Source organism: Muscardinus avellanarius (assembly GCF_963383645.1).
Source record: "Muscardinus avellanarius genome assembly, chromosome: 16".
NCBI classification, from domain to species: domain Eukaryota; kingdom Metazoa; phylum Chordata; class Mammalia; order Rodentia; family Gliridae; genus Muscardinus; species Muscardinus avellanarius.
In genome coordinates, this window is record NC_137802.1 from 35,489,894 (window position 1) to 35,507,608 (window position 17,715).

Here is a 17,715-nt window from a genome sequence, read left to right on the forward strand (position 1 = left end):
GTAAGTAGGATTAATACTTATTTCTGGTTTATCTGTCCAGTGGTGACTGTTGTGGGCCAAGGATCAACCAACTAGTTTCAAAATTGTAAATAAAATGCATATACACTTTTCCAAGCCTAGACATTCACATATACTGTCTATAAATTTCTTATAGAAATACTTCTTTAATTTGAAGATGCACTAATTTTTAAAACACATTCTGGTTTCAGAGATGTTCATGTATACAAGAGACAATACTAATTTTAAGATGCTATACAACATAAAACCCAGCAATCCAGAAATGCTGGGCATGAGAATTGTGGGAAACATGACAGCTGTGCCAACACAAGGGATTTAGAAATGCAGGCCAGAAAAGAGAGCTGGTTCTGAAACTAGGCAGTCAAAGCATGACAACCTGATACTTTCTAAAGGTATTAGCATTACTACTATTAGTACTGGGTATTAAACATAGGGGCATTCTACCTCTAAACTACATCCCCAGCCCTTTTTTTTACTGTTTTATTTTGAAACAGGGTTTTGCTAAGCTGCTAAGGATCTTGTTAAATTGTTGAGGCTGGCCATAATCCTGTGATCCTTTTGTCTCAGTCTCCCAAGTACTAGGATTATAGGTGTGTGCCACCACGCCCAGGTAATTTTTAGAATTTTCAAAACCAATATTCTATGTCAGGAGTAGTGGTGCATGCCTGTACTCTCTGTACTTGGGAGGCTGAGAAAGGAGAATTGCAGGTTTGAGGATAGCCTCAGCAATTAGTGAGACTCCTCAAACTAGTAAGTCTCTGTTTCCAAATAAAAAATAAAATTGGGCTGAGGACTGTAACTCAAAAGTAGAACGCCTCTGGGTTCAATCCCCAGTAAAACACACACACACACACACACACACACACACACACACACACACACACACACAACTTTATTCCAGCATACCAGGTACATCTATAAAAAAATAAAGTCAGGTATGGTGGCACAAGTTTGTAATCCCAGTGCTTGGGGAGGCTGAGATTATGAGGAAAGCCTCAGCAAACAGTGAGACTCTCATTAACTTAGTGAGATCCTGTTTCAAAATAAAAATCAAATCTACTGGAGGTAGAGCTCAGAGGTAGAATGCCCCTGGGTTTAATCCTCGGTGCCACGAAAATAAATAAATAAGTAAATAAATAACAATAAATACACCTATAAAAGCACTGCCATACTATAATAAGAATATAAATCATACCCCTCTTTGATGAATGGCATTGCAGACCCTGAAGAAAGCAATTCTAATTTTCCAACAGTCCAACTCTGACGGTAAATACACTCTTCTGGCAATTTGATGGGGGGTAGACATTGGCTTGGTAGAGTTTTTAGAGGTGCAAACATGGAACATCCCACTAGAACTTGACAATTTTCAGGCTTATAGACATAAGAAAAATCCTACAATATAAAGACCATGGATTTTCAGTATTATATCTTCCAGGAGCAAAATAAAAACAAAAAAATATTTTTAAACAGAAAAAAATAATTACTATTCTATTCTATTCTTAAATGCGCTCTAATAGTGCTACCACAATTCAATGCTAAAAATGAAAATGTTACCTACAAAAGTAGAATCACTGGGAAAAGATTTCGGAACATAAAAACAAACTAATTCTAAAAGAAAATATAGGAAGTGAATTGTTTTCTAGAAAAATAAAATACTTACTTTAATTTCAGAAGGTTTGGGGCTACAGAATCCCTCATCAACCTCAATTTTGAACTGTGCTCCTATACTAGAACTATTTCCTTCTAGAACAGTTCCTCCAGGTGTTGTATCCATACTACCATATTCTTTATTATTCATATTCATTGGGGAAAATCCCATAATATGTTGTTCCAATGATGGTGGTGTAGGATACATCTTATGAAGATCTGCAGTGCCTATATTTAATAAAACACACATTTTAACGTAAGACTAAAGAAAAAGGTGAATCTGTGTTTAAAATAAAGGGAGTGGGGAGCTTTGTTGTGATTTAAAATTTGCAAAATTTATCTGGAGCACAGATTTGGGAAGCTTACTTATGCAAGATAATGGATCCAGATTTCCTGTCTTTGATTCTTTGCAGCTGGCTTTATCGTCTGATCCATTCGCTGATTTTTTAGATCCAGGCTATTTTAAAAAAAGCACATATTTATCTGAAATACAATGTGATCTCAAAGTAGTAATCTTTCAGATATAACTTAAAATAAATCACATTCATCAAAAATACTTTTAAATCTATGACAGTGTCAAATACATCCTAGATACAGTTTAAGAACACAAAATATATCTTAGACAATTGCTGAATAGTTATTTGACTACTCTCCCAATTAAAAGAGGGAAAAATTCCCCACCAATATTTTCATAACAATGAAAATGACCAGTACTTTCATAACAAAAAGAAGCAAGAATAACCAGTAACTTAAAACCTAATTTAAGCCGGGTGTCGTGGCGCACATTTGTAATCCCCAGCTTAGGAGGCAGAGACAGGAGGATCGCGCAGGTTCAAAGCCAGCCTCTCTGGCTTAAGAGACCCTGTTTTCAAATAAAAAATATAAAACAGGTCTGGGAGTGTAGCCCAGAGATATAAGGGCTCCATCCCCAGTACCACAAAAAACAAACAAACAAAAAACCCACCTAATTTAAAAATGGATTTATAAATTAACATTACACTTGCTTCTTAATAGATCTCATACCTAAAAACAAGGTCTCTAATAAAAAGAAATAAGTTTTAATATGCTCAACAAACCCAAATTTTTGCATCTCAAAGTTATTACCAATATTCTTCAAAGCTGACACTTGTTCCATGTCTTCTGTTGGATATTTAGTGATACATATATAACTGAGCTCTGAGTATACCCTTTTTACTGCAGGAGCCACAGCTGATGAATGAATGGTAGCTGAGAGAAAGCAAAAATGTACTCAAGCATTCAAGAATATACTCACCTAGTGAACCATACCCCAATACACACGGCGTTACAGGATACAGAGCAAAAGTCTGTGTATTTAAGCTTTTCTTAAGGCAGACATAGCTATATATCAACATGTGTATATATACACACATACACAGTGGCAAGATTATAATTCACACACAAAAACACCAAGTGCCCTCTGCCCCCCACCCCACTCCACACACACGTCCCTCCCATCGTGGGGCCTGGACCACTGAGCTCCATGCCCAGCCCTACTTATTGTAATAATACTGGGGATGGATCTAAGGGCATCTACCTCTGAGATATGCCCTGACCCTACTTTTTTATTTTGAAGCAGGGTCTTATCAAGTTGCTAGGATCTTGCTAAGTTGTTGAGTCTGGTCTCAAAACCTGAAATCTTTCTGTCCCAGCCTCCCCAGTACTAGGATTACAGGTGTGTGTCACCATGCCTGGCTTTATTATTTTATTTTGAGACAGGGTCTCAACAAGTTGCTGAGGCTGGCCTTAAATTTGTATTTATTTTTATTTTTTATGGTACTGGGGAAGGAACCCAAGGGCATTCTACCTCTGAGTGACACCCCAGCCCTATTTTTTATTCTGTATTTTGTTTGTTTGTTTGTTTGTTTGTTTTGGAGGGTTCCTGGAAGCCCTTCTACCTTGGGGCTACACTCCCAGACCTTTTTTTTAAAATATATTTTATTTGGAAACAGAGTCTCACTAAGTTGCTAAGAGCCTCACTAAGTAGCTGAGGCTGGCTTTGAACCCGTGTGATCCTCCTGTCTCAGCCTCCCAAGCACGGGGATTACAAGCGTGCGCCACCACGCCCAGCTCAAGGCTGGCCTTAAATTTCTAATCCTCCTGCCTAAGCCTTCTGAGTCACTGGGATCACAGGCACACGCCACTGTACTCAGTAACAGCACATTTGTAGAAAAAGACTAAATATGCCATAGTCAGTGCACAGGCTACTCTTACACAGATGAAAGAATTCCCTTTTATGAAAATACAGTACCGAGCGAGTTCATTAATTTTCCAAAGATTTGACATTCTATGGAATCTCATTTTGAGCTCTATTTTTTTTTTTTTGCGGGTCTGAGGATGGAACCCAGGGGCATTCAACCTCTGAGCTATACCCTCTGCCCTATTTTTTTTATTCTTTATTTTGAAACAGGGTCTAAGTTATGGAGGGCCTCACTAAGTAGCTAAGGCTGTTCACAAACTGTGATCCTCCAGGCTCAGCCCCCCAAATGTTGGGGTTATAAGCATGCACCACACCACGCCAGGCTAGCTCTAATTTTTTTAATCTTCACCTTTTTCTTGGCATAAAGGTATTAAGATCAAATATTAATTTTTCTTCATTGTTAAGGTATGTTTCTATCTTACAATAGATGTGATGCCTACAAATTCAAAAGAAGTTATTGTCCTTAATGAATAAATAAGGCATATAATTTAATTATTTATATATTCTGTAGACAAGCTGATTCCAGAGTAATTTTTTTTTTTTTTTTTTTTTTTTTTTTTTGCCATACAGGGGATGGAACCCAGGGGCATTCTACCTCTGAGCTACACCCCCAGCCCTATTTTTTTATTCTTTATTTTGAAACAAGGTCTCACTGAGTTGCAACGGGCTTCCCTAAGTAGCTGAGGCTGTCCACAAACCACGATCCTCTTGTCTCAGCCTCCCAAATGCTGGGATTATTAGCATGAGCCACCACGCCTAGCTCATAGTCATCTTAAACTAGAAAATCAAAGGATAAAAAAATTATTCTGCTTCCTAAGGACTACAGAAAAAGATCATATGACAGTTCAAATTTAGCTTTATCATGGTATTCTTCAAACACACAAAGGGTAAGAAAATCTCAACATTTATAGAAAACTATATCAGGATGACTCATACATGAGATTAAAATAAAAAGAAACCAATTAACGATATCTTAATTATAAAAGACTTCCTACAAGAGATAAAACATAGTATTCACACAAATCACTTCAAAAAAATCATATATAAAACCAAGGAAAATATGTTTAATCTTAATCATTAATGGGATACTCACTGTTAATTCATCTTCATCAGAATTGAAGAGATTATCAAGGTCAGTATAAGAGACAGCCAGGTCTGAGTCATAAATCAAACTGGTTGATGGAGGACGGGCATGACTAGTAGGGCGTGGAACATCTACATATGTCAATCAGAAATATAAAATAAAAAACTCACTATGACCAAATAAGTATTATTCTACTTAAACTAAATATATACTGTTACGTGTCTAAGATTATTCAACACAAAATGTAATTTATTTATTATCTAAAAATTTTTTATAGAAACTTGCAAAAAAATGATGGTACATTCCTTAGGAAGTGCTAAAAATAATGTAATCTATAACACATATAAGTACTCTATGTGAATAATAAAAATGTAATAAGCTATTGGACAGTAGAAATAAAAACTTTTCCCCCTTCTAAATGAGTGAATTTTATCCTATTTAATTATTTTTCAGTAAAGATGCTCAATAATGGGGAGTTGCTCAATGGATATAATGTTAATTATGCTGGGTGTGGTAGTACATGAATGTAATGTCAGCTATTCAAGCTGAGGCAGGAGGACCATAAGTTCAAGGTCAGCCTGTACAACTCAGGGGGAAGGAGACCCTGTCTCATAATAAAAGCAAAAGGGTTGAGGATATAGTTCAATGGCAGAGTGCTTGCTTAGCAATGTACAAGTCCAGGCGCTTGATTCCAAGCACCACAGCAATACATAGCCGGGCATGGTGGCACATGCTTGTAATCCCAGCATTTGGGAGGCTAAGACAGGGATATCTGGGATCACAGCCTCAGCTACTTAGTGAGGCACCTTGCAACTCAGTGAAACCCTGTTTCAAAATAAAGAATAAAAAATAGGGCTAGAGCCAGGCATGGTGGCACATGTGCACACTTGTAATCCCCGCGCTTGGGAGGCAGAGACAGGAGGATTGCGCAGGTTCAAAGTCAGCCACACTGGTTTAAGAGACCCTGTTTCCAGCCGGGCGTGGTGGCACACACTGGTAATCCCGGCATTCGGGAGGCTGAGACCAGAGGATCGCGGTTCACGGACAGCCTCAGCTACTTAGTGAGGCCCTCTGCAACTCAGTGAGACCGTTTCAAAATAAAGAATAAAAAATTGGGCAGGGGGAGTAGCTTGGAGGTCAAATGCCTCTGGGTTCCATCCCCAAACCTGGAAAAAAAAAAAAAAAAAGACCTTGTTTCCAAATAAAAATATAAAAATAGGTCTGGGAGTGTAGCCCAGAGGTAGAAGGGTTTCCAGGAACCCCAGTACCACACACACAAAAAGATACCCCACAAAAAACAAAAAACACAAGGCTGGAGCCAAGTGTGGTGGTGCACGCTTGTAATCCCAGCACTTAGGAGGTTGAGACAGGAGGATCACACAGGTTCGAAGCCAGCCTCAGCTACTGAGTGAGGCTCTCTCAGCAACCTAGTGAGACCCTGTTTCCAAATAAAGTATAAAATAGGTCTGGGAGTATAGCCCAGAGTAGAAAAGCCCCTGGGTTCCACCTCCAGTACCACCAAAAAAAAAAAAAAAAAAAAAAAAAAATTGGGCTGGAGGTGTAACTCAGAGGTAGAACGCGCCCGAGTTTCATCCCCAGTATTACAAATAAATAAATAACAGAATGAATGAACTATACAAGACATCTGTTGTATAACACAGTATCTGCTGACAAAAATCCAACATTATACTCAAATATTTGTTTGGAGGATAAATCTCATGTTGTGCTCTATCTCTGTGTGATGACTAGAAGGTGAGAAGAGTGCTCAGAGCCAAGACAATAACAGGGGCCAAACAGCTAAATAAAAGGAATGAGTCCAGTGTTTACAGTGGGATGACTAGAGTTCACAGTGACCTAGTGTGTGTGTGTGTGTGTGTGTGTGTGTGTGTGTGTGTGTGTGTGTGTGTTGTACTGGGGATTGAACCTAGGGGCATTCTACCTCCATTCCACTTCTATCCCTATTTTTTATTCTTTATTTTGAAACAGGGTCTCACTAAGTTGCCAAGGGCCTCACTAAGCAGCTGAGGCTAGCCATGAACCTGCAATCCTCCTGTCTCAGCCTCCCAAGTACTGGGGTTACAAGCATTCGGCACCATGCCTGGCCCTTTTTTATTTTAAACAGGGTCTCACTAAGTTGCTGAGACTGGCCAAAAAACCTGTGATCCTCATATTTCAGCCTCCCATGCACTCCTCAGAGTGCACCACCAAGCCTGGCTCCTATAAGGAAGCCTGAAGGCCAAAATAAGAACACAGAAATACTAATTGTACTGATTTAATCAGCAAGTGTGGTATGCATGTCAAAATATACTATACACTATAGAGATGTACGATTACATGTTAACTGAAAAAAAACACATTTTTATTGTTGTTTTCTTGAAATGTAAAGGAAGCATAGTACAAAAATTAAGAGCTGTAGTTCCTGAGTCAGACTATTAATTTGAATCCCAGTTCTAAGCAAGAGCATGACTTCTAACATATTGCTTAACCTCTCTGTACCTCAGAAATGGCATGCATCAAGAATTTAATATGATATGGAGCCAGGCATGGTAGCGCACGCTTTCATCCCAGCATTCAGTAGACTGAAAACAGGATGATTGTGGTTCGTGGACAACCTCAGCTATTTAGTGAGGCTCTTTGCAAGTCAGTGAAACCCTGTTTAAAAATAAAAAATAGGGCTGGGATGTAGCTCAGTGGCAAAGTGCCTGCCTGGCAAGTGCACTGCCCTGGGTTTGATCCCCAGTCCAAAAAAAGAAAAAGACAAAAAATAAAATAAAATAAAAAATAAAAATAAAAAATAGCCGGGCGTGGTGGCACACGCTTGTAATCCCCGCGCTTGGGAGGCAGAGACAGGAGAATCGCGCAGGTTCGAAGCCAGCAGCGCACTGGTTTAGGAGACCCTGTTTCCAAATAAAAATGTAAAAATAGGTCTGGGGGTGTAGCCCGGAGGTAGAAGGGCTTCCAGGAACCCCAGTACCACCAAAATAAATAAATAAATAAATATAAAAAATAAAGCCGGGCGTGGTGGCATACGATTGTAATCTCTGTGCTTGGGAGGCGGAGATAAGAGGATCGCGCTGGTTCGAAGCCAACCGCGCTGGCTTAGGAGACCATGTTTCCAAATAAAAATAGAAAATAGAAAATAGGTCTGGGAGTGTAGCCCTGAGGTAGAAGGGTTTCCAGGAACCCCAGTACCACCAATAAATAAATAATAAAATAAAATAAAAAATAAGCCGGGCTTGATGTCTTGGATATTATGAAAAGTGCCTCAATAAACATGAGTATGCAGGTATCAGTATGAACACACTGATTTTTTTATCCTTTAAATTCATACCCAGTACTGCAGTTGTTGGGTCATAAGGTGGTTCTATCTCTAATTTTTTGAGGAAACTCCATAAACATATGTACTTTATGTACTTAAAAAATGACCATGATAGCCATACTAATTTATTTCCATCAACAGTGTACAAAGGGTCCCATTACTGCACATCCTCATCAATGCTTAATATCTATTGTATTGTTGATAACAGCCATTCTATAAGGTGTGATAATATAACTCAGTGTGGTTTTGATTTGTATTTTCTAATGATTAGTGAAGTTGAATATTTTTCACATGTCCAAATGTCTTCTTTTCAGAAACGTCTAATCAGGTAAATCCTTTGCCCATTTTCTAATCAAGTTTTTTTTTTTTTTTTTTTAGGTACTGGAATTGGACTCAGAGGCATTCTACCTCCGAGCTACACCCCAGCCCTATTTTTTATTCTTTACTTTGAAACAGGTCTCACTAAGTTGCAAAGGGCCTCACTAAGTAGCTGATCCTCCTGTCTCAGCCTCCCAAATGCTGGGATTACAAGCGTGCACCCTCACGCCCAGATCTCAATCAAGTTGTTTTCTTTGCATTTCTTTATACTTGTGATATTAACCTTATATCAGATTTATGGCTCACAAAAATACTGTCACACATGTTAGGCAAATGCTCTACCACTGAACTTCATTTGAATATTAAAACAAAACTTTGCCTCAGTAGATACACACCAGTTAGGCATGGTGGTACACATCTATAATCCCAGTACTTGGGAGGCTGAGAGAGGAAGATAACAGATTCGTGGTCAGCCCTAGCAACTTAGCGAGGCCCTCTGCAACCTAGTGAGACCCTATTTAAAAATAAAAATAAAACAGGGCTGGGGGTTTAGCTCAGAGGTAAAATGCCCCTGGATTTAATCCCTAGTAACACACACACACACACACACACACACACACACACACGAAAAAAGAAAAATGGAAGCCACCAAAAAATTGGTGGCTCACGCTTGTAATCCCAGTACTTGAAATACTGAGACAGGAGGATTATAGGTTCATGACCAGCCTCAGCTACTTAGTGAGGCTTCTGCAACTTAGTGAGACCCTGTTTCAAAATACAAAACTAAGAATAGGACTGGGGCTGTAGCCTGGGGGTAGAATGCCCCAGGTTCAATCCCCAGTACCACACACAAAAACAAAAAGTTAAAAGGATTTTGCTGTATATTACGGTGATTAAAGTTAATATACTTTCTACCTCACACTTGCTAAGAAATAGATTTTAAGTGTTCTCACCACAAAAAGGTACCTATGTGAAGAAATGTATATGTTAAATAGCTTGATTTAGCCATCCCATAATAATACATTAATTAAAACAAGTTGTATGTAATTTTTACTTTTCAATTTAAAAACTTCTTAAAAGTTAAATAGATTTTGTAAATGAACTATTATACTGTCTCCATTTCATTCAAAAGGAACACAACCCAGATACTTTCAAAGTGTAATCTTTACCACTGTATCTTCAATGCCTAGAATCCATCACAGGTATTCAATAAACATTTGTTGAATTAATAACCTCAAAACAGCTCTCTTGTGTATGAGGGAGAAAAAACACATCAATATTTCAGAAAGTTTAATTTAAATAAAAAGTGAGTTTTTAGCCAGGCACAGCAATGCACACTTGTAATCCTAGTACTTGGGAGGCTGAGAAAGAAGGCTCATAGGACTGCATCCAGTCTCAACAACTTAATGAGACTCTGTTACAAACAAATTAATGAATTAATGAGTTAATTCATTAATTTTAAAACCAAAAAGTTTTTAGATCTAAGAAAGTTTGAGCAATGATGTTATCCAATCCACTCATTTCATGAGCAAGAACTAATTTTTTGTTCAGGAAAAAAAACAGTTGCAAAAACTTCAAATGGAATTTCTTTCATCTGAATATAGTTCTTCCAATAAAAGATAAATAAATCCACTCATCCTAGGAAGCATATGAATTATGCAAGAAGGAATACTAAAAGTCCAGCAATGTCAGATCATAATAATAATCCTGGAACACAGTAATTTTGTTTAGGAAATAAACATCTTACCTTGCTTGACAGAGGGATTAAATAATGACATAGCATCTTCTTCATGTGATAAAACTGTAACACTAGACGTCCCATCTTCTACCTACAAACAGTATTACATATTAGCCTAAACTACATAATTTGCCAACAAAATCTACTAATTTTTGAATAGTCATGTGTCAAGCATTCTGTTAAATGGTCAATTACATTATAACCAATTATTTTAATTAGCAAATAGATAATATACTCATCTTTCAGACTTAAAAAAAAAAATTCCTAAGCCTGGCGTGGTGGCACTTGCTTGTAATCCCAGCATTTGGGAGGCTGAGACCTGAGGATCGTGGTTCTTGAACAGCCTCAGCTACTTAGTGAGGCCCTCTGAAACTCAGTGAGACCCGGTTTCAAAATAAAGAATAAAAAATAGAGCAGGGAGTGTAGCTTGGAGGTCAAATGCCCCGGGTTCCAGACCTCCCCCCAAAAAAGATTTTCTAAAGAATCCATCCCAAGAATCATGTCTGATAGTGGGAGATGGAACTTTAAAGTACATCTAAAAAATTCTAAAGTCAGTATTCTTCCATTATAACTGTAGACTTCTCAGCTACCATTTTTTTTTTTTTTTTTTTTTTTTTTGTGTGTGTGTGTGTGTGGTACTGGGGTTTCTGGAAGCCCTTCTACCTCTGGGCTACACTCCCAGACCTATTTTTACATTTTTATTTGGAAACAGGGTCTCCTAAGCCTGCGCGCGCTGCTGGCTTAGAACCTGCACGATCCTCCTGTCTCTGCCTCCCAAGCGCAGGGATTACAAGCGTGCGCCACCACGCCCGGCTAGCTACCACTGTTTTCACACTGACTAAAGGACAAAATTTTAAGTATGTGGCACATACCAGAGCTAAGTAAAACGGTGTAAAATTCTTTGTACTAAGCATATTACTAGATTCTTTTCACAATTTTACAGCTTTCGATTTTTTTTTTCTTTTGTGGTAGGTATCTGAGCTACACTCTGAGACCTATTTTTATTCTGAAACAATCTAAGTTGTTGAGGCTGGTCTTGAACCTGCAATCCTCCTGTCTCTGCCTCCGAAGGACTAAGATTACAAGCATGCACTACCACACCTGGCTTTTAAGGCAAAATTCTTATCTAGCAGAGTTATTATATGTTTAACAGATTCTCAAATATTTGGTTTTAAAAATTATAATAAAAGCTTGTTTTCATTTCACTAATGTAAGTTTTTGCTTTAGGGAACTATATTTTTTCCCTGAATTACACATTCAAAACTTTCATGTGACATGTATTTTATCTTTGAAAACTAATTATTTCACCTGTAGCATTCTGGCATCAGGAGAGGAAAGGAGAGGTGTTACTGGAGACTGAATCCAGGGGCATTCTACTTGTGAGCTACGCCCTGAGTCTACTTTACTTTTTATTTTGAAACAAGGTCTACGTTGCTAGGGCCCTCACTAAGTTGCTACAGCTGGCTTCAAACATGGGATCTTTCTATCTCAGCCTCCCAAGTTCTGGGATTACAGACATGCACCACTACACCTGGCTTACAGCATATTTTTAATTTAATGTCAAAATAGTTTACCTAAATGGATTTCAATTGTAATACAAGTTAATATTCTTTATCCAAACCAGAAATGTTAAAACAAAAAATCTTTTCAATATGAGAGAACAGCCATAAGGTGTACCATGTACTTAAGTAAGTTAAAACAATTATTCTCTATAAGAAAAAATGTGATAAGTATGCTACCAAGTGTGTTAATACATGTAGGGCTACAAAATCATCAGTGAACCTTTGGTATACTGTGATTTTTCTTACCTTGTGTTTTTTCCCAGCTTCTCTTTCATTGTTTTGCCTATCTTTTTTATCAGGAAAAAGAAATTCCTCGTCTCCTTCAACAAATGCATAAGGATCAATTTTAGGCTCTTGTTCTGCATCAGATGCTATTGCTGAAAGATACTGATTTTTAATTTGATATTGCTGCACTAATTCATCAGAAACTTTTAATCGTTTCTTGCACTGCACCATTAACCTGTATAAAAAATAAATTAGAAAATTAATTATATTATCCAGAAAAGCATGAAAATTTGCCCAAACAACTGAAGTATCATGAGGTTTCTTAAAATTAGATTATTCAACCTTTAATTTCTCATTTTATAAAAAAAGAAACTGTGAGGCCTAAATTGTGATTTGTTAAAGTCTTAAATTTAGCAATAGAGAAGGGGAACTAAAATACAGATCTCCTATCTATATGGCCTTCCACCAAAATATGTGTCCTTCACTTTGTTCTCAGATCCTCAAGCACACTAACTTGTCTAAACCTATTCACTGAAAGGGGGGTCTTAAATGCTCCTAGACAGTGACTCTCAAAGTATGGACTTTAAGACAAGATATCTTAGCCGGGAGTGGTGGCACACGCTTGTAATCCCAGCCATTCGGGAGGCTGAGACCTGAGGATTGTGGTTCGCGGACAGCCTCAGCTACTTAGTGAGGCCCTTCAACTCAGTGAGACCCTGTTTCAAAATGAAGAATAAAAAATTGGGCTGGGGGTGTAGCTCAGAGGTCCAAATGCCTCTGGGTTCCATCCCCAGACCCCGCAAAAAAAAAAAAAAAAAAAGACAGGATATTTTTATTCACTTTATGCATTTATATGGTGAAAATGATTATCCTCTATTACTGACATGATTGGTGTTTTTTAAGTTTAAAGTTTTTGTTCTTATTTGAAGTGTTGGTGATCAGACCCAGGGCCATGCAGATGTCAGACAAGCACTCTACTACTGACTACAGGTAAAATATTTCTGAAAGCATGATTTGTGCAACATGAAAATAACACTATGATGATTATCTTGGCAAGATAACAAGGTCAAGTGAAGTATCAGTGCCAGTACCTCAGCGCTTTACTAATCACACTGGAAATTTCTGGTTTAACATGGTGGCTATAAATGTATGGTTTTCTGTATTCTACTAATATAGCCAATAAAATGGCAAAGGAGGACAAAACAAGAGAAGAGACAACTGCCTCTGAAAAGACAAAGTAGTGGAAACTGACAAGAGAAAGTTAAAATCTAAGGTTAAAAGGGAAAAGCCATAACAACAAACAAGCTACTCTGTACCATAGAACCTAGAAAGCATCAGGATTTAGATCTTCAAAGACCAGAGTCTTTGTTTTCCTAAAGACTAGTTTCTGGTTTGTAAAAGACAGAAAACTCTCAAATCCCTGTTCTCTCAAGTTTACAAAGCTAAGGCTCCTAAGTTGTCAGAACAGAGGCAGCCAGGCTCCTTACCCAAAACATTCTCAAAATCCTGCAATGACTATTTCACCCTGCGGGGGGAGGGGGCAAACTCCATAGAATATTCAACCTAACACTTCCATGATCTGGCTTCTCCTTTGCTCTCCAACTTCTTCTACCTCTATTCAAGTCCTCTCTCATTCATGCTGTTTCTAAGAGCTTCCTTGATGTTTTTTAAATAGTAAAGACTCTTGACTGTTCCCTTTGTTTGGTTCATTCTTCCTCCAAATATCTATCTGGTGAATTCCTTTACTTACTTCAAATGTGTGTTTCAATATCACTTACTTTGTAAGTCCTTGTTATGTCTGCTTTATTTAAAATTACAATGAGCCGGTCATGGTGGCACATCTCTGTGATCCCAGTAACTGGGAAGCTGAGACAGGAAGATCACAGATTTGAAGCAAGCCTCAGCTACTTGGTGAGGCTTTCAGCAAATTAGAGACCCAGTTTCCAAATAAAAAATGAAATCCATTTGAGGCTGTGTAACTTGGAGGTAGAATGTCCCTGGATTCAATCCCTAGCAATAAACACACACACACACACACACACACACACACACACACACACACACACACACACTAAATTGCAATATGATCATCTGCCTAAATACTGATGCCCCTTACCTGTCTCTATTCTCTCCCCAGTTAGCAACTACCTATTTTTTTGGGGGAGGGGAACAATTGGGGTTGGAGCTAGGGGGCTCTACCATGGAGCTAAATATCCAGCCTTTTTTATTTTTTTTGCAGATCTGGGGATGGAACCCAGCGGGGGCATTTGACCTCCAAGCCACACACCCTGCCCTGTTTTTTATTCTTTATTTTGAAACAGGGTCTCACTAAGTTGCGAAGGGCCTCATTAGGTAGCTAAGGCTGTCCGCAAACCGCAATTCTCTGGCCTCAAGCTCACAAATACTGGGATTACAAGTGGACGCCACTAGGCACAGCTAATTTATTTTTTATTTTGAGACAGGACCTCACTAAATTGCTGAGCTGGCCTTTACCGTGAGATCATCCTGTCTCAGCCTCCCAAGTACTGGGATAACAAACAAACGCTACCATGCCTGGCAGGAATTACTTTTTAATATATCATATAAAATTGATTATATTCATAGTTGACTATCATTTCCTTTAGAATAAAAGTCCCACAAAGTCTAAATTCTTGTCCTTGCCCACTGAATTATCCCAAATTCCAAGAGTGCCTGGTACATAACGGCAGCAAATAAGTATTTGCTAATAAACAAGTGAAATCTTAAAGCCACACAGCATTGAGATGCTTTTGCATTAATAATCACAAAGTACAGCAGCTTGGATTGTAAAACGAACCATTTTTACACATTAGAAAGTATTGATGCCATTGTTTATCTGCTATGGGTATTTAGACCAAAATCACATAAGATTTAGGAGTAATGAAGGTATTAGATTGTCAAATGCTCAAATGTGTATCACTATTTCTAATATGCCTCAGATTCCTAAAATTAAAATTAAAGACGACAAAAACATTGTTCCATGGAAATACGATGCTAACATAATTGCTAGTGGTTATTTTGTGGGTGTGTGATACTAGAGACTGAACTTAGGGGGCATTCTACCACCAAGCTGTCCCCCCAGTCCTTTTTACCTTTTATTTTGAAAAAAGGGATTTGCTAAGTTACTGCATGCTAGCCTTGATCTCGCAATCCTTCTGTGTTAGCCTCCCAAATACTGGGATTACCTGTGTGCAACATGAGCAGCTCAACACGGATATATTCCTATGCATCTCTGAAATAGTTCTGTTCTAGCCAGGCGAGGTGGCACATGCTTGTAATCCCAGTACTTGGGAGGCTGCGACAGGACGAGTACAGGTTGGAGACCAGCCTCAGCAACTTAGCAAGACCCTCTTTCAAAATGAAAAATAAAGTTGGGCCAGAGGTATAGCTCAGAGGTAGAATGCTCTTGGGTTCAATCCCCAGTACAAGAAAGAAAGGAAGGAAGTGAGGAAGAGGGAAGATCTGTTCTAAACAACAACAACAACAAAAAACCAACATACATTTATTTCTTGAGAGCAGCTCTACCTCATCCATTAAACCAGAACAACTGTTCTGGTTTACTGAAAAACTACTGGATATTGTAACATAAATCTTTTCAAAATACTATTATCTACTTAGACGTGTACTTTCTCATTTAATACTTAAAATAACTTCACAAAATAGGAAATGGAAGGTAGTTTTTCTAACTTTGATGTGGGAATTATGCAAAACCTTGATTTTAGGTAATAAAATGGCAAGGTATGAATAAAAAGATTTAAGCATTCAAATTCAAATAACTATTCATAAAAAAGTAACTGGGCATGGTGGAGCACACTTGTAATCCCCATGCTTGGGAGGCGGAGACAGGAAGATCCCGCAGGTTCAAAGCCAGCGGTGCTGGCTTAAGAGACCCTGTTTCAAAATAAAAAAGTATAAAAATAGGTCTGAGAGTATAGCCCAGAGGTAGAAGGGTTTCCAGGAACCCCAGTACCACCCCCCCACACAAAAAAGTATAATTACCCCCCCAGCCTGAAATAAATTCTGTGCAAAGGCGAATAAAACAACTGTATTTCATACTAAATTTTTCTCTGGCAGAAGCATTAAAAGCTGCCACCCTACTTACATACACAGTTGCTGAACCAATGCACAGTAACATTACTAAAAGGACTAATTCTATTGCACAAGGCTCTATTAAAAATAAAAATAAGTAAGCTGAATGCATTGCCTAAAGAAAGTGTTCATGTGATTTTATTGAATTATTCTCACAAACATTGGTATATGCAAATATTTTAAATGTAGTCAATAATATACCACAATAAATTTCAAAATACAAATCACTTACATTACAATTATTCTATATTAAAAGTTGATAAAACTGTCATTTTGAGGTATCTGATTAAAAACTCAAATAATAATTTTGTCACTATTAAATACTACAATATTCTTTTATGACAAGGAACAAGACCTCCTCTCCTTTCTTAAAAGAACTTTACACAGCCAAATACTTAACTACAGATACAGTTTCAATTAGATATAAAGCTAAATACAGACATACTGGAGACAGATCAGGTACAGCCATAAAGAAAAAGCACTGCAAAGCCCAAAGCAAATTTAAATTTTCCTTTATATCATTAATTGCATATCTTTCCTTTCACTACAATACCTCCTGAAATGTACTTGTATAAAATTTAACATTGGTAGCATATACTTTCATGCATTTATTTAATAAAAAATTATTCAAGACAAGGAATGACAATGTTAAGATGTTAAGATCAACAATTATAGGAGATAAGCTATAGAAGGGAATGGTAAAGAATAAACTTAATGCATCTCAAACTTCTCCCCTTTTATTTACATGCAACTTTACCTAGTACCATCTCCATTTAGAATCAGTCCTTGAACTGAATCAAACTAGATATTAAAACTATAGCTTTTGAGCTGGGCATGCTGGCACATGCTTTTATTCCCAGCATTTGGGAGGGTAAGAGAGGAGGATCACTGGTTTGCAGCCATCCTCAGCTACTTAGTGAGGCCTTCCACAACTTAGTGAGACCCTGTTTTAAAATAAAGAATAAAAAATAGGGCAGAGGGTGAAAGATTGGAGGTAGAATGCCCCTGAGTTCAAGAGCCAATACCAAAATAACAAAAAGCCATAGCTTTTGTTGGCTGAGCATGGTGGCACACACCTATAATCCATTACTTCAGAGTAAGAAATGGGGATTACAGGTTCAAGGCCAGCCTCAGAAACTTACTGGAACCCTCAAAAACTCAGTGAGAACCTGTTTCAAAAAAATTAAAGCCAGGCATGGTGGCGCATGCTTGTAATCCCAGCATTTGAGAGGCTGAGACAGGAGGATCTAGATTCATGAACAGCCTCAGCTACTTAGTGAGGCCCTCTGCAACTTAGTGAGGCCCTGTTTCAAAATATAGAATAAAAAACAGGGCTGAAGGTATAGATCGGAGGTAGAATGTCCCATCCCCAGTACCGCAAAATAAAAAAATAAGAGGGCTGAAAATGCAGCTCAGAGGTAGAATACCCCTGGGTTTCACCCCCAGTACCAAAACAAAAACAAACCAAAATAAAAAAAA

The 17,715-nt window shown here is 38.0% G+C and overlaps 1 protein-coding gene across 1 annotated transcript in view; it reads right to left on the minus strand.

Annotated features, from left to right (window-relative positions):
- MED13 (mediator complex subunit 13) overlaps positions 1–17,715 on the minus strand; it is a gene marked incomplete at both ends in the record, with an annotated part of 106,062 nt that overhangs the window by 37,930 nt on the left and 50,417 nt on the right. The window contains 6 exons of the mRNA XM_080713403.1: positions 1,214–1,410; positions 1,679–1,893; positions 2,032–2,122; positions 4,977–5,098; positions 10,352–10,433; positions 12,151–12,364. Coding sequence (XP_080569529.1) covers positions 1,214–1,410; positions 1,679–1,893; positions 2,032–2,122; positions 4,977–5,098; positions 10,352–10,433; positions 12,151–12,364 — 921 coding nt within the window. The remainder of the gene's footprint in view (positions 1–1,213; positions 1,411–1,678; positions 1,894–2,031; positions 2,123–4,976; positions 5,099–10,351; positions 10,434–12,150; positions 12,365–17,715) is intronic.